At 44.0% G+C, this 26,577-nt stretch overlaps 2 protein-coding genes across 4 annotated transcripts; one reads left to right on the top strand and one right to left on the bottom strand.

The window, feature by feature from the left end:
- Positions 1-1,804: 1,804 nt before the first annotated feature.
- Positions 1,805-3,460, bottom strand: SMIM47 (small integral membrane protein 47). The gene is made up of 3 exons (NM_001384855.1): positions 3,356-3,460; positions 2,993-3,052; positions 1,805-1,939 (listed from the first exon to the last, which is right to left on the bottom strand). The coding sequence occupies exons 1-3, from the start codon at positions 3,368-3,370 to the stop codon at positions 1,928-1,930; spliced, it is 87 nt and encodes a 28-aa protein (NP_001371784.1). The 5' UTR covers positions 3,371-3,460; the 3' UTR covers positions 1,805-1,927.
- Positions 3,461-17,024: 13,564 nt separating this feature from the next.
- LOC110220016 (uncharacterized) lies at positions 17,025-26,089 on the top strand. 3 transcript variants are annotated; one of them, XM_021003865.1, is made up of 5 exons: positions 17,025-17,192; positions 23,875-24,090; positions 24,290-24,436; positions 25,255-25,380; positions 25,828-26,089. In XM_021003865.1, exons 1-5 carry the CDS (start codon positions 17,051-17,053, stop codon positions 26,001-26,003), a joined length of 807 nt encoding a protein of 268 aa, XP_020859524.1. In that variant the 5' UTR covers positions 17,025-17,050; the 3' UTR covers positions 26,004-26,089. The 3 variants fall into 3 exon arrangements, with proteins under 3 accessions (XP_020859524.1, XP_020859526.1, XP_020859525.1); XM_021003867.2 differs by having other exon boundaries at positions 25,865-25,941; XM_021003866.1 differs by lacking the exon at positions 25,255-25,380.
- Positions 26,090-26,577: the final 488 nt, after the last annotated feature.

Genomic DNA, 26,577 nt, shown 5'->3' with positions numbered 1-26,577 from the left:
TACAGGTCTGTGTTCCCATGTTAAGCCTAATCATGGGAGATATACCAATGGAAGCCAAATTCCTAGAATAGACCTTTTTTAGGACAAAGAAGTCACCCTCTTAATGAAGTTCTGAGGAAAGAATATCCTTTAGAAGCCCACAAACCATTCATCAGTCTTGAGTGGGCTTCATATATGCCCCTTCACTTACTGTGTGACCTCCATGGAGTCCCTTCTCTTTTCTGGGCCTCAGTTCTTTCATCTGTAAAAATGAAGCAATTGGACTGGACAATCATGGAGGGTTTTTCCGGCTCTGGATCCTGTGAACTGGTCCAAGTTTGCTCCAGAACATAGCATCGGAAATAGGACTAGAACCCAGGCCTCCTTGATTAATTCTCTTTCCACTGCCCCTTTGACCAATCCTGGAATGTGGTGCCCCCATACTCTGATTCTGCCCACCCCTGACCCTCCTGTCTCCATTCTCTATCTGTCCCAAGCCAGAGACATGGTGGAATTGAGCAGTTGGCCTATTTAGAAGTGAAGAATATCATTTATAGAATACTCAGTGATATGACAGAGCCAGGCTACCCTGTCATGGCAGGAGCACCAGACAGGACCTCAGAAAACCTGTATTCAAAGCTCAGCTCTGCCTCTCATTACCTGTTATGAGTCCTTAGCTTCTCTATGTCTCAGTTTTCTCAGATGCAGAATGTAAGTAAGAAGTCCTAGTCTACCTACTTCATGAGGTTATGGGGAAGAAGAGTTAAAATAATGGATATAAATCCCTTTGTTAGCTATAAAATGTGGTATAAATGTCAGTTACTATTCCTGAACAGGCCCAGTTAGCAAGCAATAGAACTGGCTGGTGATAGCTTTCTTAGTCTGAGGCAGCCCCTCCTAAACACTTCCCAGGAACAGGCCACAGCTATTCTGCCATCTTCCCTTCCCTTTTATCTGTAGGAGGCAACACTATGCCCTCTGGGAAAAGCTTCCAATGAGGAGTCAGGAAGCCTGTCTTCTGAGGCTGTCTGTGCTGTGTGACCTCGGGCCAACTACTCAACCTCTCTGGTCCTCCCTCTTCTCATCTACAAAATGATAGGATTGAACCAGGTGACCTTCAAGTTTCCTCCCAGCTTTTAGACTCCTTCTCTCCACCATCCTGGGGTGCATTTGTAATGTGTGGTTCTGGAGGTCCTAGCCTTGTTCTTCTCTCTTTCTCTCTCTCTCTCTCTCTCTCTCTCTCTCTCTCTCTCTCTCTCTCTCTCTCTCTCTCTCTCTCTCTCTCTCTCTGTCTTTGTATCTTTCTCTCTGTCTTTCTCCTCTCTCTGTCTCTGTGTCTCTATTTTTCTCAGTCTGTCTGTCTCTCCTCTCTCCCTCTCCCTGTCTCTCTGTCTCTATCTCTGTCTCTTCTATTATCTCTCTCTCTCCCTCTCATTCTCTCTCTCTCCCTCCCTCCTTCCCCTTCTCTCCTTCTCTCCTTCTCCCTCCTCCTCATATCCACCAATGCTCAAGGAGATCTTAGCTACATACCCTGAATGGCCACAGGGGGACAGCAATAGTTCAGGAAAATCAATGCACAGTTAACCATGACTGGATATTTGGGTGTCTGCCACCTCCCGCCCTGGTCCTCGCCTTTCTGAACTCAACACCCCACCCCCACCCCAGGGGCATTATATCTCCATATCTCCTTGAGATCCCTCTTCCCAAACACATACACGCACATACACACACACACACACACACACACACACACACACACACACACACACACACAAAACACTCACGCACACACATACCTCTCACAGGCAGCTCTGAGGGGATGAGTCTATAACGACAGGAGTAAAGGAACCAGGCGGGATAGGCCCGTCACATTTATTTAGTCCAAGAGGCCAGGCCGATTATTTAGGGCAGGAGTGTGGTCTTCAGGTCTGAGGGTCCTAAGATCTTCTCATTTCTGGACCTGAGATCGAGACAGAGATAAAGACAGCAATTGACAGGGACCCAGTGAGACAGTGGCTGACAGTCAGCAGCTCCTATTCCCCTGCCTATCTATCTGTCCTTGTAGCCTTGGTCTTGAGCCATTGAAACAGTCAGCTGCTGTGTGCAAGGCTGTCCATTCTCAATGCTACAGATACAAAAATGAAAAACAGGCTTTGCTCTCAAGAGGTTTACAGTCTTACGGGTGGATTATGATTAAGTATCTAAATACAAGATATTATGTAACAGAGTCAGACAAAGCGCTACTAAGGAGTTTGAGAAGGTTAAATCACTTCAACCGGGGGACCCAAAGGGGGAAGGCATAGGAAATGGGGGGGGGCAGTGGCAGGGGAGGCTTGCTAGAAGAGGTGGCATCTGGATTAGGCCTTGAAGGATGGAAAGAATTAAATAAATTATTGGATTGAAACAGGGGGTGAGGCACAAAAAGGAGGTTAATTCAACTGTGGGGAATGGTGTGATCATGAGTTCTAAGGTAGGGAGAATAGGAGAGTGGAGGCATTGTTCAGTCTGATGTACAGTACCCAAATGGTTGTGGGATGAAATCATCCAGAGCAGTGACATTAGAAGGGCCTTGAATGCCAGGATTAAAATCTTAAACTTTATTCATTAGAAACAGGGACATTAAAAGAATTCTGAGTGGAAGAGTAACATGACCTTAGCAATGGGTTGGGTAAATCTCACTGAACCTCAGTTTCCTTCTCTGTAAAATGAGGGGCTTGAAGAGGTCTCTAAGGTCCCTTCTACTCCCACGTGTTGAGTCATGGGATTGTGGAGTCAGAGCTGGAGAGTATGTTAGCAGGAATCAACTCCAAATCCTTCATTTTACAGAAGAGAAAACTAAAGCAGGGAGGATTCGGTGGCAGACCCAGTGTCACAGAGGGCTCAAGACTGACAGATGCAAGAGACCTCAAGAGAGAGGGAAATGGAGAGACGTGAACACACAGGAAGAAGTGAAGAGAACAGGAGAACCCCTGGGTAGTCTGTGCATTCTCTTTGCTCCCCAGTCTCCCCTCACCTTGTGGAAGAAGTAAATGGAGGCAAAGATGGTAACCACCGCCATAGCCATGGTGACATTCTGGGGAAGGTGGAGAGGTAGAGCTCTGGTCTTCTCCGTTCCCTTCCCCACTCCTAGCTTTCTGCCCCTCCATGCCCCCTCCTCCATTTCCCTTCCCAATCCTTTCTCCCTTAAGGGCCCCTGCCTTGGCCTCTTTCTCATGACCCTTCTTTATCCCCTTTCCTCCTATTCCTCCCACTCTCTAATGAGTATTCCTTCTTTCCCATTACCCCTCCCTAAGCTCTTTTGCCCTAATAAAGCCCCCATTCCTCCTTCACTCAGTACCCAACCTTCCTCCTCCCACTCCACATCTCCCCCCACCACCTCCTGCAAGTTCATTGCTTCTCCTGCCCTCTGTGGATTCGGGACCCTCTCCCTCTAGCCTCTTCTGGGGATATGGGGTTGGGTGCAGAAAGCCCGGGATTGGACATACCGTCGCCTGGAAGAACAGAATGTTACCAGGGAGATGATGGCTCCTCCCACCCTACGGCTCATGGAATGGGGACAGGGGGGTGGGGCACTTAGAGACTTTGGAACAAGGCAGAGTCAAGAAGGAGGTGAATGCTGGTTCACAGCACCTTCAATCTTCTTTTGGGCCCCTCCCATAATCCCCCTATACACTTTGGGGGAGGATGATCCCAGAGACTTTGGGCATCTAGGTATGACCACACACTGGTCCCCCATGATCCAGGCTTATTAAGTGCCTCCTGGCCCTGATATTTGTGTGATGTAGCTTCTCTAAGCCTCAGTTTCCCCATATGTAACATGATACCTAAAATCCTCCCTTCCCACTCTAAATCCTATCATCGTAAGCCAAAAATGAAAGACAAAGACGCAAGTGAAAATGTCTTTACCCTCAAGGAGATTACATTCTGATGGGGGAGACAACATGGGGATATCTAGGAATATACAAGACACAAACCAGTGAGGTCATACAAGGCAACCTTAGGGGGAAAAGGTGCTGGCAGGTGGGGAGGAGGCTGGGGTCTTTGGCACAAGGTGGCCTTGAGCTGAGACTTGAAGGAAGCTGTGGATTCCAAGAGGCAGAGGCCAGGAGGGAGCACATTCCAGCTATGTCAAAGGCGTGGAAGCACCAGGGGGAATGTTGTATGTGAGGAACAGTGAGTGGGAACGCATGGCTGGACTATAGAATTTGCAGAGGGGAAAGTTGTGTAAATGGACTGGAAAGCTAGGGAGGAGTCAGGTTATCGAGAAATTTAAATACCAAACAGAAGAGGTTCCTTTTAATCCTAGAAGTAATGGGGAGCCACTGGAGTGTATTGAGTAGGGGAGTGAATGATATTAAAAAGGAGCAGATATTGATTTCGTATTTTACATTCAACTCCAGTCTGTATGTTATATTTTTATTCTACTCTGTAAGTGATTTTATTCTGTAACTATATTCTGTAGTCTTATATCACAGTCCTAATTCTCCTCTTCCTCTCTGGGCAAAGCAGCTCGTAAGTTCAAAAGTTTGGCCTCCATCTCTGAGCCCGAATGTGTAAACTATAGGTCTCCCATAATCACTGCTAATTCAAGAGAAAGTCTGAGCCTGGGAATTGTTATATCAACAATACCCGCCAATCATGCCTTCCAAGGGAAGTTGCTTATTTCACATCACTTCAGTCTCTGAGAAGCTGAATGACATCATGGGTCCACCCTGGAGAACCAGAACAAGATGGCCATGGCCCATCCTAAGGCCCGATCCTTGTAAATTCAGGTACCCTCATCCCACACCCATGTGCCTTCAAGGCTGGGGCTTCTGTCCAGTGTCTAGAATCTCAAGATGCACCTGGACCCTGTCAATTCACAAAAGTCTTCTTCAGACACAGAGAAAGATGGGCCTTCTCCCCACACATGTGTGCTTTATGCCCCTTTCTTCATGCAACCAATCATAACTTTCTAACTCTGTGATGCTACCAATCTCCTAACCAATGATGTGGTTTTTGTTTTGTTCTTTGTTCTACAATTATAAAAATATATTCCTCCCTCAAATTGGGGTCTTTGGGCTATTTTAGGGGATAGTTCCCCTACTAATAAATCATAACTTTGCACTGAGAAGCCTGCCTCAATTTACCTTTTTGTTAAATTGTATTCGTGACAATGTCTCCCCCAGGGAAAGCCACTTAGGTAGCTTCTTGGAGGATGGACTGCAAGGGGAGAGTCTTGAAAACTGAGAGGCCAAAATGGCAGAGTCCCTGCCCTCAAGAAGCTTACAGTCTACTGAGAGGTATCATCATGCACGGCCACATAACAGAATGTCATCAAGACAGCAGAGAGCTCTCAGTGCTGAGGAGGAGAAGCTCATCTTCAGCTGTGGAGTCCAGAGATGGCCTCAGGGAGGAGATGGCACCTCAACTGGATTTCCACTGGAAAGATTTCAGCCGGTGGCAAGGAAGGAGGCAGTGTCAGCTACTTCTCAGTCGTATGAGTGGAAGGTTTCTCTGTAGAATGAAGGGAGGTGACTTCTGGGGTTCCTTCTGACTTGTTATTTATTAAACATGAACCACCTACCACGGGCCACACAGACTGAGCAACAAGACCGTCCCTGCCCTCATGGAGCTCACATTCTAGTGGCTGATACAATGCATACCCAGACAAGTTTAAGGGGGGAGGGAGCACTCCCCTCTGGGAGGATCAGGGAGGACTGTCCAGAGGAGATTACACCTGAACTGAGCCTTCAAGGAAGAGAAGGATTCAAAAGGAGGAGTGTGTGTGTGTGTGTGTGTGTGTGTGTGTGTATGTGACAGAGACAGACAGAGACAGAGATGGAAGGAGGGAGTAGCGAGTGGTTTTCACAGAGTTAGAAGATTGGGGGCAGCTAGATGGTGCAGTGGATAGAGCACTGGCCCTGGATTCAGGAGGACCTGAGTTCAAATTTGACCTCAGACACATAACCCTTACTAGCTGTGTGACCCTGGGTGAGTCACTTAACCCCCATTGCCCAACCAAAAATAAATAAATATTTTTTTTAAAAAAAGAAGATAGAAGGATAAGTTCTGGGAACAGCCAATAATCTTGTTTCTCTGGAGCCTAGAATGTATGAAGGGGATGGTGAGGAGGAATGCTAGAAAGATAAAACAGAGCAAGACCATGGTGGTCTTCAGTGCCAAGCTGAGGACTTGATACCTTGCAGAAGTGGCCTTCTAGGTCCTTGGGTGCGGCCTTCTGACTGGGTCCAAGTTTTAGGGAACAAATCCTTTTATTAAGGGGATTTGTTCTGTGAAGTTTAGACTCAGTCAAAGGGCTGCACTTGAGGACCCAGAGGGCCACCTGTGGCCTCAAAATGGCAGGTTCCCTACCCCTGCAGGGCAAAAGGGAGCCACTGGTCTTTCTGACCAGCAGATGACATTGGGCCTAAGGAGGAGAATTTGGGCAGATGTGTGGATGGTGAATCCTGCAACTTCCAGTCCAATGGCCTTCCCATTCCTTGCTGCCCCAGACCCATCAGAGTGAATACAAAGGTATAAACCTGCTGGGGCATTGGGAAGAGGGACCATACAGTGGGGTCAGACCACTGGGATTAGGGGAGGCTCACTGAAAGATAATAACAGGAACATGGATTTAGAGCTGGTAGGGACCTTAGAGGCATTGAGCCCAACTTCCTCAGTTTACAGATGAGGAAACTGAGGCCCAGAGAGGTCAAATGGCTTGTCCAGGGTTGCACAGTCTCTGAAATGGGATTTAAATCAGGTGCTTCTGGCTCACAGTCCAGCGGCCTCTCCCCTACGCCAAAGGGGTCAAATACCACGTGGGCAACATTCCCCTCTCAAGTGCAGGAACCAGACTGAAACATAATTGGGAAACACTGAACCAAAGACCAGAGACCATGTCAACATGTGACTTGCTAAGTCCACACGCAGCCCACTGGGATCCTTAGGTATTGTCCAGTGACCCCATTTCTCTTTGAGTTTGATACCAGCACAGGCCCCCAAGGACCATTTATCTGGGCCTGAAGAAGAGGCAGAGCTACCAGGGAAGGACCCGGCTCTAGGATTAGTTTGGAGGAGACAGGGTTAGCCAAAGAGAGGAGGGAAAAGGCTGGAAAGATGGTGTGGGGCCTGAGGGAAGAGAAAAAACTTCTGGGAATTGTTGCCATGTTTCCTGCTCATCAGCCCTTTTGTTATTTTAAATCACTGTGGGAGGAAAGAAGAAAGAAAGAAAGAAAGAAAGAAAGAAAGAAAGAAAGAAAGAAAGAAAGAAAGAAAGAAAGAGAGAGAGAGAGAGAGAGAGAAGAAGGAGGAAGGAAGGAAGGAAGGAAGGAAGGAAGGAAGGAAGGAAGGAAGGAAGGAAGGAAGGAAGGAAGGAAGGAAGGAAGAATGGAAAGAAAAAGAAAGAACAAAAGGAAGAAAGAGAAAAAGGAGAAAAAGAAAGAAAAGAGGTAACAAAAGAAGGAAAAGAGAGAGAAAATGGAGGGAAGGAAAAAGAAAGAGGAATGAAAGAGAGAAAGGGGAGAAAGAGAGAGGAAGAGAAAGGAAGGAAGGAATTGAAATGGGAATTTAAGGGGGTGCCCATCAGTTGGGGAAGGGTGGAAAAACTGTGATTATATTAATGTAATGTAATATCATTGCACCATAAAAAAAAAATAACAAAAGAGACTACCTCAGAGATTCCTTGGGTAACATGAGCAGAAGCTATGAAGTGAGTAAAATCATAAGAACAATTTATATGAGGGCAACAACACTGTAAAGAAAAACAGTTTTGAAGGCTTCTAGCACTGTGATCAAAGCAATGACCACCCATGTCTCCAGGAGCCCCAGGGACAAAGCATGTGACCCACCTCCCAACAGAGACAGAATGGACTCAAGGGGCAGGAAGAGACACACACTTTGTTTCACTTGACTGTTCGTCGGTTGCTAATTTTTTTCCCTTGGTTTTTAAGTTAAGAGTTGAGGGGAGGGGGCAGCAATCACGATTCGTAATAAAGAGAGGTGCTGAAATATACATTATACATATGTATATATATATATATATATATATATATATATATATATATATATGAACAGAACTGTGGAAGGAAGCACAAACAAGATAATTTTGAAAGTGATAAAAATGCCATTTATTATATACCTTTTGAAAAACATTCAAACAGCATGAAATGGAGATTCATACTTTCATATCCAGTCCTCTTGTGTTCTGCTGTGTATATGGAAATTCTGACTTGGGAATGTTTGAGCAGAGAATATATTATATATATGCATATATATATATATACACATGCATGTGTTCTATGCACATGAGTACATATACATAATATATAAATGTGTGTCCATACATATATGTGTACATGTGCTGCATGTGCATACACAATATACATGTGTCTGTATCTGTGCATGTACGCATGCATGTACATGCATCTACACATATATCATATTTGAATATGGATACATTTATAAATAATGTCCCAAAAGTATTATAGCTTAAAAGCATACTGAGACTTTCATATCCTCTCCTCCCCTGCCTCCTTTCCATCCCACCTCCACACCATCCCTAGACCACCTTTCTTAGCCTCTCCTTCCCCTTCCCTAATCTGACAGCAAAGTCTGTCCCCGCTCTGTGTCCCAGCCTCCTCCTCATCCTCATCCTCACCTCATTCCCAGTGTCTCCCCATCCCCACCCCACCGGCCAGCTCTGTCTCTAAACCCAGCTCCATCCCAACCTCTGTCCCTGCCCCAGCCCCAACTTCATCCCAGAGGGAGCCCCAGCTTTCATCCCCACCTGTCATCATGAAGAGGAAAATGCCTGCCCATGTCAGGTAGTAGTTTATTTCCAGGGTGTAGCCCATTCTCTCCTGCAGGAAATTCCAGGCCTGAAGCAGGTAGAACAGGGTGCACAGGAACAGGAACAGGCCTTGGCACAGGACAGGAAACACAGGTCACAAGAGGCAGGGTTGGGGGCGTGGAGAGAGAGTGCTGCCTGGGAGGTAGGGGGATATGTGGCATGTGAAACATGGCAACCCCCACCTTCGGGCCAAGTCGGTGTTTCCTGGGCTGGGCCGTCCACCAAATTGTTTGTTTTATAACCAGATCTGGAGAGAGATCATAGCCTGGGAACAGGACTGGATCTCAGCGGCCAGGTTGGCATCTCCCCAGCCAGAGGGAGATGGCTCAGCGGGCAGAGCCAGGATGCCCATTGGTAGAGGCACCATCCACAACAGTGAAGTCACAACTCCTCAAAACAGGAAGTGTGCAGTCAGAAAAGAAAAAGACACCTGACATTTCAAGTGATTAGAAGTGACCAGGAAAGAAAACCACCTAATCACAGGCTCAACTCCTTAGCTATTCTACCCGGCTCCTGTTCTGTAGGCCAGGCTGGTCCAAGATAGTCCCTAGGTTTGGAAACTCTATGGCTGGGGCCCTAGGAAAAAGGGGTTCAAATGCCCCTTCTGTCACTTCAATCAATCAATAGATAAACATTTATTAGGTACCTAATGTATGCCAAACACTGTACTAAGCACTAGAGATACAAAAAGAAGCAAAAGACAGTCCGTCCCCTCGTGGAGCTCACTCTCTAATGGGGGAGACAAGAAGCAGATAGGTGCAGAAGAAGCTATACACAGGATAACTTGGAAATAATTAGGTGCTGGAATTAAGAGTGAGTGGGAAAGGCGTCCTGTGGCAATTTTAGTTGTGACTTAAAAGAAGCCAGAGAGATCAGTAGTTGGAGTAGAGGAGAGAAAGGATCCAGGCTCGTGGGAATGACCAGAGAAAATGGCCAGAGCTGAGGCATGATGGAAAAGCCAGAAGGCCAGTATCACCCGGATTGAGAAGGATGTGTCAGGGATTAAGGGGTAGAAAGATAGAGGGAGAGAGGGAAGACTGGGGAGGGGGCAGCATTTTGTATTTTATCCTGGAGTGTGTTGAGTGGAAGGGGACATGATCAGACCTGTACTTTTGGAAAATCATTTTAGTGGCTGAACAGAGGAGGGATTAGAGCAGGGAGAAACTTGAGGCAGGCAGACCAGGGGCTATTATAATAATCCAGGTGGAAGGTGATGAAGGTCTGCACCAGGAGGGTGGCAGCATTAGAAAAGAGAAGGGAGCATGTTGGAGAGACACTGTAAAGGTCACATTGACAGGCCTTGGCCACAGATTACATCTAGGTAGGGAGAGAGCCTGAGGGGTCCAGGAAGACTCCAAGGTTGGAAGTCTCAGGAATTGGGAGGATAGGGAAGGTGGAGGGGAGAAGGTTTCAGGGGAAAGATAATGAGTTCTGTTTTGGAGTTCTGGATGTCTCCTGGAAATCCAGTTCTAGATATCCGAAAGGCATTCAGAAATGTAAGATTGGTGATCAGCAGAGAGGGTGGAGCAGGATAGGTAGGTTTGAGAATCACCAGCATAGAGCTGGTAATTAAATCCATGGGAGCTGATGAGATCAAGTGAAGTAGTGTGGAGGGAGAAGAGGAGAGGGCCCAGGACAGACCCCTGAGGGATGGTTAGAGGGTGTGCTCTGGAGGAAGGTCTAGCAAAGGAGACAGAGAAGGACTGGTCAGAAGAGTAGGAGAACCATGAGAGAAAGGAGTGTCTCACAACCTAGAGAGAAGAGAGTATCGAGGAGAATGTGCTTGACAGTGTGAAAGGCTGCGGAGAGGAAGAGAATGAGAACAGAGAAAAGGCCACTGGGTTTGACAACAATCTTAAGACCTAAGAGACCTCACAGTCTTCAATGCTAGCAATCAAATGCACATGAACAGGAATTAAATTCTCTACCATGTTAGCCCCTCTAAGAACAAACCGCCAACTTGTTTTCTTAGGTCTTCCCAATAAGCATCCCCCCTACAGGTGCTCAATGACAGGCTTCCAAGAAAGACAAGGTCTGTCTTCCTAACCCTTCATAATCTGTCTTCCAACCTTATCACTGCACTAAAAATGCTCTCTCCAAAGTTACTAATGATCTCTTAGATGTCAAATCCAGCAGCCTTGTCTTAAGCTTCATTCTCCTTGACCTCTCTGCAGCCTTTGACACCATAAGTCACTCTCTCCTCCTCCGTACTCTCTTCTCCCCTGGTGCTTGGGGCCCCTTTCTCTCTCCTGGTTCTCCTCTTCCCTCTCTGACCGCTCCTTCTCTGTCTTCTTTACAGATTCTCTTCAGCTCACACCCTCTAAATGTAGGTGCCCCTCAGGGTTCTGTCCTGAGTCCTCTTCTCTTCTCTCTCTATACTACATCACTTGACAATCTCACCAACTCCTATGGACTTAATTAGCATTTCTATGCTGATGGTTCTCAAATCTGCCTTTCTTGCCCCAATCTCTCTGCTGACTGGCAAACCTGCATCTTCAGCTGCCTTTCAGACAACTCAAACTGCATCTCCTGTAGACATCTTAAACTTAACATATTCAAAACAGAATTCATTATCTTTCCCCTAAACCTTCCCCCCTCCTCTTACATTTCCTTTGACCTAGAGGACAACACCACCTTCCGGTCCCTCAAGCTCACAGCCTTGGAATCATCCTGGACCCCTCACTCTCTCACCCCCCACAACCAAACTGTGGCCAAGACCTGTCGATTTCACCTTTGCACCACCTCTCAAATACACTCCCTTCTCTCTTCTGACGCTGCCACCTGTACTGTGGTGGAGGACATCATCTCCCCACTCCTGCTCAGTCTACCTGCTTCAAGTCTTTCTGCACTCAACTACACCCTCCATTTAACCGACAAAGTGATTTTCCTAAGGTGCAGGTCCAAACAAGTTACCCCCTACTCAGTAAACTCCGCTGGTGCCCTATCACTTCCAGGACCCAACGCACAGTCTTCTACTGGGCATTCAAAGTCTTTCGTGACTAGCCCCCTCTTATTTTCCAGCTTTATTACACCTTAAACCCACCTCCTCTTCCATCCAGCGACACCGGCCTCTGAGCTGTTCCTCAAACAAAACCATGAGTCTCTCAGTTCTGGGCCTTTTCTCCGGCTGTTCGCCCACACATGCAATTCTCTTCCTCCTGCCCTCCCTCATTCAAGTCCCATTAAACACCACCTTCTACCAGCAGCCTTTCTAATCCACAGTCAATCTTTCCTCTATTGATTATTTAGAATTTATCCTCCATACAATATGCTTGTACCTTTTTTTTGAAGCCTGTCTCCCCCATTAGATTGTGAGTTCCTTGAGGGCAGGAACTTTTACCTTTCTTTGTATCCCCAGTGCTTCGTACAATGCCTGGCATATGATAGGTGCTTGGCAAATGTTTATCGACCAACATTTATGTGTGTGTGTGTGTGTATGCATGTGTATATATGTGTGTATGCATATACATACACGTCACCTGTATATACACATGTGACTATATAAATGCATATCCATAGACATGCATGTGTATATTTATGTAAATACTCCTAAACATACCTGTGCATACAAACACATATGTTAAAATATAAATGTGCACATGTGTATATAAATGTGCATTGTGTATATATATAAAGAGAAAGACATATACTAACCTATGTGTATAACCGTTTATACAATGCACATAAGCATATATGTTTACGTGTATCCATATGTGCATATGTGCCCAATATATATATGACCCCAAATGGGTCATGGAGAATTAGATACCACTGAAAAATAACTCAATGAATACGCATGCATGTAAACATGTTTGTGCACATATGTGTATACATGTAATCTGTACCTATATAGTATGTGCTATGAGGATGTGTGTGCATGCAAATATACTGGCATATATATATATATACATACATATATACATATATATATAGTTGTTATTATTCAGTTATTTTAGTCATGTCTGACTCTTTATAATACCATTTGGGGTTTTCTTGGCAGAGATGCTGGCGTGGTTTGCCATTTCCTTCTCCAGCTCATTTTACAGATGAGGAAACTGAGGCAAACAGGGTGAAGTGACTTGCCCAGGGTCACTTAGCTAGGAAGTGAGGCCAGATTTGAATGCAGGTTTTCCTGTCTCCAGGCCCAGAACTCTATTCACTGCACCACCTAGCTGCCTGATATATATATATATACATATATATACACATATATATATATGTGTGTGTGTGTGTGTGTGTGTGTGTATGTATGTATATATATATATATATACACATAACCATATACATGTACACATATAATATATACATATCAATATACATGTGATTGGCTGGGAAGTGAATGACTTTATAAGACCTTGATTTTTGGTCTTCCTATATATAACACACATTTCTTTCCGAGCATCAGTCATTTTGCTGTGTGTATAAGGTAACAGCTAATTCATGGAGAGAATTTTGACCTTACTCTTGTAATGCACAGTGCACATGCAAAACCAATTTATTGACACTTAGGCTAACTAGTACTAGAGAAACACTCATTCGATTTACCCTTCTCAATTGCAGCAATCAGACTTTATCTATCAAATGCATATAAGTATTCATTTATATAACCCATTAGACAACACATACATTAGCCCCACTAGGAACAAACCACCAGCCTGATTTCCTGGGTATCCTGGTAAACATGTGTCTTACCTGTAATCAATGACAAGCCCCCTTTCTGAACAGCTGCAGAACAGGTATCGCTCTCAAAGAGGTCTGCCTTCCACGTTGGTAGATCTCCATCAGCCAATCAGCGCTGCCCTAAACATGCGGGATATTTGAGCCTCAAGCGCTGAGAACGCAGGAGTCAGCCTCAGACCTGTCCCTAGGTGAGGCTGCTGATGGGAGGTCTAGTTACGCCCAAGTTTTGGTTGGTGGTTGGTTACTCAAGCATTATGATTAAAAGAAATTATCAGTCAAAGCTCACATCAATAGTAAATATTTGTCAGTTGTTTACCACATTTGAGGGACTCAGTAGCTATTTGGGAAAATGCAAGTCATTGACAAATTATACCATTCAAGTACCACTCTTAGGGCATTAGGTGGCACAGGGGGTAGAGTACTGGGCCTGGAGTCAGAAAAACCTAAGTTCAAATCTGGCCTCAGACACTTATTAGCTGTGTGACCCTGGGGAAGTCACTTAACCATGTTAGCCTTAATTTCCTCGTCTGTCAAATGAACTGGAGAAAGAAATGGCAAATCACTCCAGGATCTCTGCCAAGAAAATCCCAAATGGGGTCATGCCGAGTCAGACATAACTGAAATGACTCAACCAGTGACATCCAAACCTCACTTATCCTTCCAGTCTCACTCAGATCTGACCTTCTCTATGAAACCTTGTCTGGCCAACCCACCTCACAGTGATCTCTCTGTCCACTGAACTTATTTAAAAAAAAGAAAAGGTCCTTATCTTATTACAGGGGGGAAAACTACATAGCAACTACTCCTTCAAAAATGGAGGCTTAAAATAAAATGGAGCCAGTCATGCCCAGGCAGCAAACGTGCCTACATTAGGACCTGACTGTGACCCTGGGCAAGCTGCAAACTCTTAGTGCTCCAGGCCCCACCTTAAGGCCATTAGGTGTGGAGAAGGTGCCAGCCTACATTGGCGGAGGGAATTTCCTTACAGGGGAGCTTTCTATACCAGTAAAATCAGAGATCCAGGCCATATCCCTATTCTAAAGTATCCTCAAATCTACAGGTGGAAGAGATATTAGCCAATAAGCATTTATTAAACACCTATCATGTGCCATGCACTATGCGAAGCCCTGGGAATGCAAAAAATAAAGGGGAACAAGGAGGAGACATGGGCCAAAAGAAATCTCTGATCTCAAGGAGATTCCAGTTTGATACCAAGTCAAGCACATACAAACCAGATATTTCCACCAAAAAATAGAGATAATAAACAGAAGGAAGTCAATTTCATTAGTCTTCTTGTAGAAGTTGGGGTCTTACCTGGGACATGAAGAAAGCCAGGAAGACCAGGAGATGGGAGAGAAATCCAGGCATGTGGGACAGCTGATGAGAATGTCCAGAGTCAAGAAATAAAGTCTCTTGTACAAAGAACAACAATGAGGAAGAGGGGTGACGGGGGTAGACCTGCACTTGAAGAAGATCCATTTAGCCAGAGCAGAAGATGGCGTGGACTCAAGACAGGGAGGCAAATTAGCAGTCTATCACAATAGTCCAGGAACGAGATGATGAGGTCCTTCACAAGGGTGGTGGTAGTGTTAGAAGAAAGAAAAGGCATATACTAGAGACTGCACAAAGGTAGAAGAACTGCATAGGTCTCCTTTTCCAACACTCATTTTACAGGTGCAGAAATGGAGGACCAGGGTGAGTAAGTGATTTGCCCAAGGACAATAAGTTTCTGACTTATTAGCTTATTATGGACTACAAGTCTAATAACCTTATCTCTCTACCACCTAGCTGTCTGTCTTCAGAAAGACTCTAGCCCCCAAAAAAGTGATCTACCTTTTGCCTTTGGTAAGCCTGAAATTGAGGGCTAGACCTACTACACTGCAAAGATGAAGGTGATAGAGTTCAAACCATGAACCAAAGAGAAAGAAGAGGTCAGGGATCCCAGAGCTGAGATCTCAGATAACCATGGATAATAATAAAGGGGACAGCAGTCAAAGAGGTGGGAGGGGCCAAGTCTGACTATGTCAAACCCTGCTTAAGATCCTTAGTGACCCTCTATTTCCTCTAGAAAAACAACATCCTCAACTGGCCAATGACAGCCCTCCACCATCTTGTCTCTCATCTACCCTTCCAGCTGTATCTGATATCCTTCCACTTTCCCTACATTCTAGCCCAATTCATCTACCTGCTATTCCCTCAACTCCACATTCTACTTTCCATATTCATGCCTTGGCTCAGGAGGTCCTCTACGCCTGGGACATCTTTCCTTCCTTCCTTCCTTCCTTCCTTCCTTCCTTCCTTCTTCCTTCCTTCCTTCCTTCCTTCCTTCTTTATTTCCCTTCCTTCTTTCCTTTTTCCCTCACTTCTCTCTCTCTCTCTCTCTCTCTCTCTCTCTCTCTCTCTCTCTCTCTCTCTCTCTCTCTCTCTCTCTCTTTCTCTCTATGAATCCCTATCTTCCTTCAAGGCTCAATCCAGCATATGGATCCTATCAGAAGCTTTTCTGATCTTCCTACTTCCTACTATTAGTGGTTTGTCCAGTCTATAAATGAATATATTAATGTACTTGTCTGTATCTAATAAATTGTAATATTCCTAAGGAGAGGCACACTTTCCTTTTTGTGTATCCCCATACTTGGCACAGCACCTAGTATATAGTAGTTTGTTTGTATATCATTTTGTTTGTTTTTAGATTTTTCAAAGGGATAGTTTGAAAATATACAGAGTGAAAGTACAAATATCTCCACCACCACCAACCCCAACTCTGGGCAGATACACTCTCTCCTATACCACCACAGTTCCCAGGGACAGTGGTCTTAGACTAAAAACAGTTTCCATATAGCATGGGTTCCACCAAGTTCAGCATTATCTAAATCCAGTATTATTCAAATTCATCATAGCTATTAGAAGAGTGCATGTTTCAACTACAAACAGAACACATCCAAAAGTCATTCCTTGACTCAGATGGCCTGCAAAACCTGTCATTGACTCGACTCCCAGACCTCAGGTCATTCAATCTCTTGAATATCATCAGGTCATAGTCATTGCCAATCTCCTTCATCTAAAATAGAAAAACCAATGTGGATGCAAAAAAACAAGGAATATATTCCTGGGCCACATGTCAGTCTAAGATGGAGAGGGTCCAAGGCTTCTACTCTCATAGCCTTGTCTCTCTCTCTTCTCCCTGGAACCCAGCCAAGCATGGAGGAGTCAGACCCACTGTAATAGTCTGAGTGTTGGTATACTGAAGGGATGGATGATTGGCTTGGTCCAAAGCACAGAGCTATTACTTGAATCTGAATTAGTCCCACTCCCCTCCCATGACACCTCACGGCCACTACTCTTTTTGGAGTTGAGGACTTCTCTGTGAAGCCTCCCTGGATTTTTCTCTAAGGAGCTGCTATGGAAGTCTCCATTTCTCTCCTTCTCTTCTTAATCCCCAAGTCTTTCTAGGCCCTTCTGTCTCTTAGATCTCTGAACCAAGAATTCTGTCCTGGCAGGTGGGGGTTAGCAAGTCTGGGTGTTCTATGGCAGTTGCTCAGGTTAGTTAGGATTAACGCTATGGATGTAACTCCAGAGATATCAGCCTCACCAAAGAATGACATTGCGAGTGCTAATTCCACAGCATTAAGATATGGTAGTAGTATCATGATATTGCAGAATGAGGGAAGTAAAGGAGACTTTCAAATTACTGGAAGTACAGGTAGGAATGAGTTCAGGGGAACTGGCAATTTGGGGGTTAGAAGTACAAAATGAGAATTTAGCTGCTTGAGATGAGACAGAGATGAAGATGGGGATGGAAAGCAAGGATGTCAGTGGAAACAAGAGGGTCAAGGCACAGGCTGGAGCTTTCTACCCAAAGGTAGAGATGCCAGAAAGTCATATAGGATTTTTTGGGGGCAGGGCATTACTTGCAATGGGAAGGGTGGGCTCAGGGAATGACAGAAGTCAGAGAGCTGTGTAATTCAGGGTAGAGATGTAGAGCGTTATTTGGAGGCTTCGATTTGGAGCTTACGGGACATGTAGGAGTGAGCAGTTGAGAAATAAATTTCAGGGAGTAAGGACAAGATTAAGGGGTTTGAGGATTAGGGGATAGGGATAGAGGTCAAAGGCTTAGTGGGTAGGCCAAGGGCTAGTTCAAGACTGATAGTTGTGGTTTTAAGGGAATCAGAGCAAGAATTAGGGTAAGGTCTATGGCAACTCAGAAGATGAATATGGGGGTGGCAGAGATGAATTATGATTCCTCAAGAAATGGAGGCTATCTGAAGTCACCATCTCCCCTCTTCTCTCCCAACCCACCCCATGCCCCAAAAGAAACCCAAAACCCAGACTTGTTCTTCCTGTTTACACTCCTGTTTTTGTAAATGGCACCACCATCTTCCTTGGCATTCCCTCCAGAGTATGACTCCACTCCAGCTTATCTTTTTGTTCACGTTGTTTAAAAAATATTTTATTGGGGGAAAAGCCAAGATGACGGAGTAAAAGCAGTGACTTGTTTGAGCTCTCCCCCAAACCCCTCCAAATACCTGTAAACAAATCTAGAGCAGCAGACCCCTACCTTAACAAAGAGTTTAAAACTCAAGTAATTGGCTAGGATCATTAACAAACTGCACAAAATAAGTCAGACCATGGAATCTTTCTTTGGTGACAAAGATCAAAACATACAACCAGAAGAAGACAACACACTTAAAGCTCCTACATCCAAAGCCTCCAAGAAAAATATGAATCAGTTTTAGGCCATGGAAGAGCTCAGAAAGGATCTTGAAAAGAAAGTAAGAGATGTACAAAAAAACTGGGAAGAGAAATGAGAGTGATGCGAGAAAATCATGAAAAACAAGTCAACAGCTTGCTAAAGGAGACCCAAAAAAAATACTGAAGAAAATAACACCTTAAAAAATAGCCTAACCCAAATTGCAAAGAGGTCCAAAAAACCAATGAGAAGAATGCCTTAAAAAGCAGAATTGGCCAAATGGAAAAGGAAATTCAAAAGCTCACTGAAGAAAATATTTCCTTAAAAATTAGGATGAAGCAATTAGAAGTTAGTGACTTTCTGAGAAATCAAGACATTGCAAAACAAAACTAAAAGAATGAAAAAATAGAAAACAATGTGAAATATCTCATTGGAAAAACAACTGACCTGGAAAATAAATCCAGGAGAGATAATTTAAAAATTACTGGACGATCTGAAAGCCATGATCAAAAAAAGAGCCTAGACATCATCTTTCAACAAATTATCAAGGAAAACTGCCCTGATATTCTAGAACCAGATGGTAAAATAGAAATTGAAAGAATCCACCTATCACCTCCTGAAAGAGATCCCCAAAGGAAAACTCCTAGGAATGTTGTAGCCAAATTCCAGAGTTCCCAGGTCAAGAAGAAAATACTGCAAATAGCCAAAAAGTAACAATTCAAATATTGTGGAAACTCAATCAGGATAATGCAGGATTTAGTAGCTTCTACACTAAGGTACTGCAGGCCTTAGAATATGATATTCTGGAGGGCAAAGGAGATAGGATTACAGCCAAGAATCACCTACCCAGCAAAACTGAATATAATCCTTCAGGGGAAAAAATTGACATTCAGTGAAATAGAGGACTTTCAAGCATTCTTGATGAAAAGACCAGAGCTTTAGAAAATTTGACTTTCAAATACAAGACTCAAGAGAAACATGAAGAAGTAAACAGGAAAGAGAAATCATAAGGGACTTACTAAGGTTGAACTGTTTACATTCCTACATGGAAAGATGATATTTGTAACTAATGAAACTTTTGTCTGTATTAGGGTAGTTGGAGGAAAAAAAAGTTATATGTATAGATAGATTGACAGATAGAGGGCACAAGGTAAGTTGAAGATGAATGGGTGATACCTGGAGAATAAAATTAAGGAGTGCGAGAGTATTATACTGGGAGAAGGAGATAGGGAGAGGTAGAATAAGGTAAATTATTTCACACAAAACAGACAAGAAAGAACTTTTACAGTGGAGGGGAAGTGGGGGAAGGTGAGAGGGAATGAATGAATCTTATTCTCATTGGATTTGGCTTAAGGAGGGAATAACACACACAATCAATTGAGTATAGAAAGCTATCTTACCCTACAGGAAAATAAGGAGGAAAGAGATAAGGGGGGCAGGGAGGGATGATAGAGGGGAGGGCAGATTAGGGGAGAGGGTAATCAGAAGCAAATACTTCTGAGGAGAGACAGGATCAAAAAAGAGAATAAAATAAACAGGGGGTGGGATAAGATGAAGGGAAATATAATTAGTTTTCCACAGCATGACTACTATGGAAGAGTTTTACGTGACTACACGTGTATAACCTGTATTGAATTGCTTGCCTTCTAAATGAAGGTGAGTGGGAAGGGAGGAAGGGAGGAAATTTGGAACCCAAAGTTTTAAAAACAAAGGTTAAAAAATCGTTTTCACATGCACCTGGGAAATAAGATGTATAGGCAATGGGGTATAGAAACCTATCCTGCCCTACAGGGAAATAGAAGAGGAAGGGGATAAGGTCGGGGGAGATAGAAAGGAGGGCAGATTAGGGGAATGGGTATTCAGAATGCACACTGTCTTGGGGTCGGGGGAGGGACGAGATGGGGAGAAAATTTGGAACTCAAAATCTTGTGGATGTGAATGTTGAAAACTAAAACTAAATTAATTAATGAATCTTTTAAAATATTTTATTAGTGCATTTTGCTAAATTCCATTTACTTCCAAGAAATCCATCCCTATTCTTACCTTAACAGAAAAAAAAAGGTGACTAAAACTGTCTAATACTTCCACCGCAAAGAATAGAGGATATGGTATTCTTCAAATCAGTCATTGAAACAAGAGTGATCTTTGCACTCCATCAAGTATCTTTGGTCTATGAGTACTTTGTTCATTTCTACTATTGTAGTCATTGCATTATTATTTTTCTGCTTCTCCTCTCCTCATACTAAATCCATTAAAAAAAATCTCCTTGTGTTTCTGTGGAATTCCCCATGTTCGGTGCTCCTTAGACAGTAGCAATTCTTAACATGGGGTCTACAAGCTTGTTTTTCTTTTTAGATAACTATTGCAACATGACTGGTTTCCCTTGCAATTCTGTGAATTTATTTTATGCATTTAAAGCCAGTATTCTGAGAAGGGGCCCATAGGCTTGCCTCTTTATATATCTCCAGAACTTAGCATGGTACCTGGCACATAGTAGATACTTAATGAACGTTTGTTGGTTGACTAAAAGAGATCTATTACACACAAATAAGATTAAGAACCTCTATTATAGAGAAATGTTATTACTCATGCTCAAATACCCATCTCCTGAGAGAGAAGTGATGGACCCAAAGAAGATTGATTCAGATATATTTTTGGACATGGTCAATGCAGGAATTTGTTTTGCTTAACTAAACATATTTCTAAGAGTAAGGTTTTTTTTTCTCTTTTTCAATGGGGAGCATGGTGGGAGGGAGAGAAGGTGGGTTTCTGTTGGTTGACAAAAAATATAATTTAATTTAAAAATTTTAAAAATATCAAAATTTTAAAAAATCGCACATAACCATTTGTTTAGCCATTCTCCAATAGATGGACAACTACTTGTTTCCAGTTTTTTTTCCTAATACAAACAGAGATAACATGAAAACTGTGTCTGTCATTGACTTAAGGTAGTGAGTCAAAAAGTATGAGCAGTTTAGTAATATTCTAACATAATTTCAGGTGTAGTGGATACAGTGCTGGGCCTGGAGTCAGGAAGACTCATTTTCCTTTTGAAAAATGCTTGTACATATCCTTTAACCACTTGTCTATTGGGAAATGGCTACTAATCTTATATATTTGGGTCAATTCTTAATACATTTGGGATGTCAGGCTTTTTATCAGCAATGTTTGATGCAAAATCTTTCCCAGTGAAAGTTCAACTTCTTAGCTTAATTGAATTTGTTTACTCAAAAGCTCTTTTAAGTTTGAATCACTGCAATTATTTACTTTGAATTTTATAATCTCCTGGTCTTTTATAATCTCTCCCTTATCTAGTAACAAATTCCCTTCCCACTCCCAATACATAGTTGTGAAAGATAAACCATCAATCTTCCTTGATATGTTTTTTTACATATTTAGGTCACTTGTCTTTTTGGAATTTATTATAACATAAGGTACAAGATGATGGTCCAAACCTATTTTCTACCAATCTTTTCCCCAGAAATTTTTCATATACAAAGAGTCTTTCTCCCAGTAGTTTGTGTTTTGGAATTTATGGAACACTGAACTACTCTATTTATGTTCTTCAAGATCGTGCTTACCTAGTCTGGATCAATGATCTTTTTTTTTTAACCAGACCAAACAGTTTTGAAGATTACTGTATTAAAGCACAGAGCTCAGTCTTTAATGTAGAATGCCAGGCCCCCTTCATTCCTGCTTTTTCCTCATTGTGCCATATTATTTTTCTATACATGTCCTAATCTCAAATAGAATCAAATATCAAAGACAGAATTTGTTCTTACCCACCTTTGTACTCCTAGTAACTGACTTGCACAAATTAAGGACTTGAAAAGTGTATGTTTAGTTGAAATCATTTCCTGATTCCTACTTCTCTTTCATTTCCCACGGCCAGGCCTTCTCACTTCAACCCTTCATATCATCTCTAGCTCAAACTCTTCACTGGCTCCATATTACCCATCGAATCAGATTCAAACTCCTTAGCCTAGCATACTGTCCAGAATGGTCTCAATGCTGCCCACCACATTCCATTCATTCCACAACATTTAGGTTGTCTTCTCTCTTCTGGAGAGAAAATTGTAGCAAATGAAAGATGAAATGACTGAAGAAACAAAGGTTCAATCTTCTAAGAATATTGATTTATTAAACAATGCATGCCAATTGCCCAACAAAGCAGGTCCAGACCCCTTCCTCATCTTAGGGCTAGAACCTGAATACAGTGGGAGACAGACTTTTATATATTAAAAACAATTAATTAAAAAATCCAATTAATCAAATAAGGCCAATTAATTAAAAGGAAACAACAATACAATATTAGGTAATCTGATTTCTAATTGGAGGAAAGATTAAGAACTTTCCAAGTTGGGAAAGGGAGAGTGCACAGATGTAATTCCCTGAAATCAGAAAAAGAGGTACACTCCTCCCCACCCCAAGTGTCTATAAACAATCAAAGGAATGTGGAAGCAATAACTGCTTGATCAATATGGGGCCAGTTTTCAGATAAGACATATGAATTCCTTGAGATGTACAATTGTGCGAAAACGTCTTTAGTTAAGGGTCTATCTAAGTAGCAGGTAGGGGTGGTACAGCTTCCCAGTCACACAGGGCTAGGTTCAAACAATGCAATAAGGTTTCCTTTCAATTCCCACAATTAAATAGTTTTCTCATTGGACAGAAATTGGACTAGACCCATAGCTGAATAGAAAGGGACCCAGAATTGGGTCACTAGATGGAGTCGGTGGGGTTCACTCAATTCTCACAATTAACCATTTGCTGTCCTAATCCCCTCAATTCCTTCACAATTTGGTATAGTGGAAAGTGGGCTGGATCTGTACTTGGACAACCTGACCACCTTCTACTTCTGTGACCTTGGGCAAATAACTTCACTTTTCTGGTGCTCCATTTTCTTATCTGCAAAATGAGGGCAGACTAGATCATCCAATCACATACTCAAAATCCTGCCAAGTTCCATTAAATTCAGCCGAAATTAACAAGTATGAGCTTTCTGCTAAGTATACAAAGATTAATACAAGACAGGGCCTGTTGTACACATGCAAACTAATTACTTTGACACATAGGAAAGTGATATAAGTGTCAAGGAGAGCCAGGGAAAGTGCTACGAAAGAAAAAAATGAGGAAGGCAAAATTCACTGCACACATGGGGAAGAGAGATTCAAGGTAGGCTTCTCAGAAGCAGCACCTGAGTTGAGGTTAGACAAAAGAAAACTGTTCATCTCTGGTGATGGGAAAGGGTTTCTCTTATGGTCTCCAGGGATGGTATAAACACGGGCACACCCACAAAAGGCAGGATGAAAATGGGGTTGGAGTGGGGAAGGTACCTAAGAGCTCAGCTCAAGTGTTATATACTTCTCTGACCCTCCCACACATTTCCTGTCCGTACCATTTTTTCTGGAGTCAGGAGGGGAGATTAGAATAAATTTGACTGTGAGATGGTGATGATGTGTGGTTTGGGGTTGAATTAGCGTGATGAAATGATAGAATAGAGACATGACGATAGGGTGAGCTTGGATGAAGACAAAGATAAAAGTGGAGTTTGGAAGAGGGGATAGAAATAGAAATAAGAATAGGCATATGGTTGGGGATGAGCTTGGGGGCAAGGGGATGGGATTGGTGATGAATTGGGTGGGCACTGCATATAATGAATACAAATCTCCTTTGTCCCCTACTCTTCGCCTAGAAACTCTGTTTCGAATACCTATCACTATCTGGGATGAAAGTCGATTTGTCCTGAGGGCCTGGGCTCTCTCCATTAGTGCTTTAGCATTTTTGCTGCTGCTTTCTTTGGCTGATGGACGACTGGCTATCATTGAAGTATCAGCAATTCACACTGAAGTCCTGGGCTACTTTACCAACTGCCAACGGCACACCTGCCCCAAACTAGACAAGGTCACAGGTATGGATGAGAACCTCAAGCAGGCGGGGTATGGGAGGACAGAGGCAAGAAGAATGACAAAGCTCCCGTTGTACAATTCATCTTCCCTCTATCTAAGCCTACCGCAGTCTCATTCTTACCCCTATCCCTATCCCTGCACTGAGGAAGGTCTGGGAGGAAACTGACTAACGGCTCTACCAACATCACTTCTTCTCTCCAGTGAGTAAACACCTGGGAATGGGCTTCATGATCCTTGCCCTGGCCACTGAGACTTTCTGCCTCTTCTTCATGGGCTTCTCTTTCCGGCCCATCTTCCGAAGAATCAATCGCTGTGATTTGGTCTTTGGTATCCTCAACTATACCACTGGTAGGGTGGACCTGGGGTCGGGCTTGAGGTCCAGTGGGGGGGGGGGTTGGGTCAGGGTGGGAAAAGGTGATCTCACATGAGAGAGGAGACTTGGTTTGAGGAGTTGGAAGGGGGAAAGAGGAATGGTTCCAAGGCCATCCTGTGGATCTTTGCGCCTCTTCTGTACTCATCTCTCCTTGGCAGCATGTCTAAGCCCTACTGTGTCTAGGTGTCCCTCTGTTTCTGTCTTCAAGGTCTTCTATCTCATGTTGCACTTCCTATGAGTCTGTCTGTACCTCTTTTTGGTCTCTCTGTCTCCATGTGTCTGTCTTTCTAAAGTCTTTCTCTCCTGTTGTGCCCTTGTCTTTCTGTCTCTGAATCTACTTCTGGTTTCTCCGTCTCCATGTGAAAGACCCTTTCTAACATGTGTTTTGTTGTGCCCCTGTCTCTATCTTTGCATCTCAGTCCCAGTGTATTTTACAACACAAGGTTCTCTCTCTCTCTCTCTCTCTCTCTCTCTCTCTCTCTCTCTCTCTCTCTCTCTCTCTCTCTCTCTCTCTCTCTTTCTCTCTCTCTCTCTCTCTCCCCCTCCTCTCCCTCTCCCTCCCCCCACTCCTATCTTCATCTCTTAATATCTCCGGTTCTCTTCTATGTCTCAGCACTTTCTGTCTCCTCCTGTGACTCTGTCCCCTTCCTTCGACTCTCCCTGAGTTCTCTCAGTCTCTTTGCACCTCCGTCTGTTTTGGGGTTACTCTGAGACCACATAGTGTAGCAATAAGAGGCAGAAGACACTTTGAGTGTCTCAGGGCCTCTGTGTCTCTGGCCCCACCGGAGCCCAGGGGTCCTGATTTTCCTCAGTATGCTGCTCTTCAGTATCGAATGCTGGAACCTCCACTTCGACAAAGTCACCTTCGTTCCCCCTTACTATTTGTGCTGGGCTAGCTCCCTGATACTGATCTTGTCAGGTAAGGGGGCAAGGGAGGGGAGACTGGAGAGGGAGAAGAGAGAGCCAAGAAAGGAGGGGAGATGCGGGAAAGGGAAAAGGGAGACGAGAATTGGAAAGAAGACAGAAAGACAGGAGAAGAAAGATGGGGGAAAGAGGTGAAAGAAGGAAAGAAAAAGGGGAAAGGAGAGATCGAGACACGGAAGCAGGGGCTGAGATGACTAGAGGCGAGAAGGATGGAAGGGAGGGGAGGACAAGTTGAGTAGAGTGAGTGCCTCAGGATCAGATGGGGAGGGGGCGAGGACAGAGTCCCCCCCAAAAAAAAGGAAGGAGCGGGAGGGGATGGATGGCCTCTCCCCCACTCTTCTCGCTTCCCTTGCCTTCCGTGCCTCCTCTCTTCTTCTCTCCCCCTTCCCTCCCGTCTCTCCGGGGAGCCTGGCCAGCTGTGTCTCCACCCTCCTTGTTCCAGGCACCCTCTGCCTGATCAACTACTGGCATACCTTCAGGGTTCCCACCTCGCCCTCGAAGCCCGGCTCGATGATCGCGCTGCAGGGATCCTCGTCTTCCTACTCCCATAACGTGATGAAAAAACTCCGGGTGGGGCGACGCAGGACCACCTTCCAAATTACGCCCCATCTGTCCTAGCGAGCCCCGGCCTCCTACTGCCTCCCTCCACTGGCATGCCCCCAATTCATTCAATTCAATGTCCCCAATAAAACTTGCCCGTCTTCGAGTCCTAGAACTTTTAGTCTGGCGTGTTTGGGTTGGGGGCTGAGGAGGCGCGCATAGGGGTTGGGGGTGGGGAAGTAGGCGAGTAGTGAAAACGAAGGAAAATCCTATTCCGTTTCAGGTCTAGGCAGTCATTTCAACCAGTCTCCTTATCTGTAAAAAGGGAATGGGGTGGGCGGGAAGTGATTCAATGACTTCTCAGGACCCTTCTAACTCTGTCTACTATTCGGTGACCTGGGTCCTTTTGTCTCTATGTCTCTGTCTCTGTCTCTGTCTCTTTCTCTCTCCTTCTCTGCCTCTGTCCCTCCCTCCTCCCCTCCCAGACTGTCTCTAATTCACTCAATGTAGGTCTCTCTGTCTGTCTAGCTCTCTGTCTCTGTCTGTCTAGCTCTCTGTGTGTTTGTCTCTAGTTCTCTCTCTGTGTCTCTATCTTTCTTTCTGTCTGTGTCTCCCTGTCTCTGTCTCTCTCTTTCTCTGTGTGTGTGTCTAT

Source organism: Phascolarctos cinereus, unplaced genomic scaffold (assembly GCF_003287225.1).
Source record: "Phascolarctos cinereus isolate Bilbo 61053 unplaced genomic scaffold, phaCin_HiC Scaffold_726;HRSCAF=1367, whole genome shotgun sequence".
In the NCBI taxonomy this organism is placed as follows: Eukaryota; Metazoa; Chordata; class Mammalia; order Diprotodontia; family Phascolarctidae; genus Phascolarctos; species Phascolarctos cinereus.
The sequence above is the reverse complement of the archived record's forward strand: the minus strand, read 5'-3'. Positions and strand labels throughout refer to the sequence as shown.

Coding starts and splice junctions, on each gene's coding strand:
- LOC110220016 (XM_021003865.1), top strand. CDS start 17,051: ATGGATGTAACTCCAGAGATATCAGCCTCACCAAAGAATGACATTGCG. Junction 24,091..24,289: donor CAAACTAGACAAGGTCACAG/GTATGGATGAGA, acceptor TCTTCTCTCCAG/TGAGTAAACACCTGGGAATG. Junction 25,381..25,827: donor CCTGATACTGATCTTGTCAG/GTAAGGGGGCAA, acceptor TCCTTGTTCCAG/GCACCCTCTGCCTGATCAAC.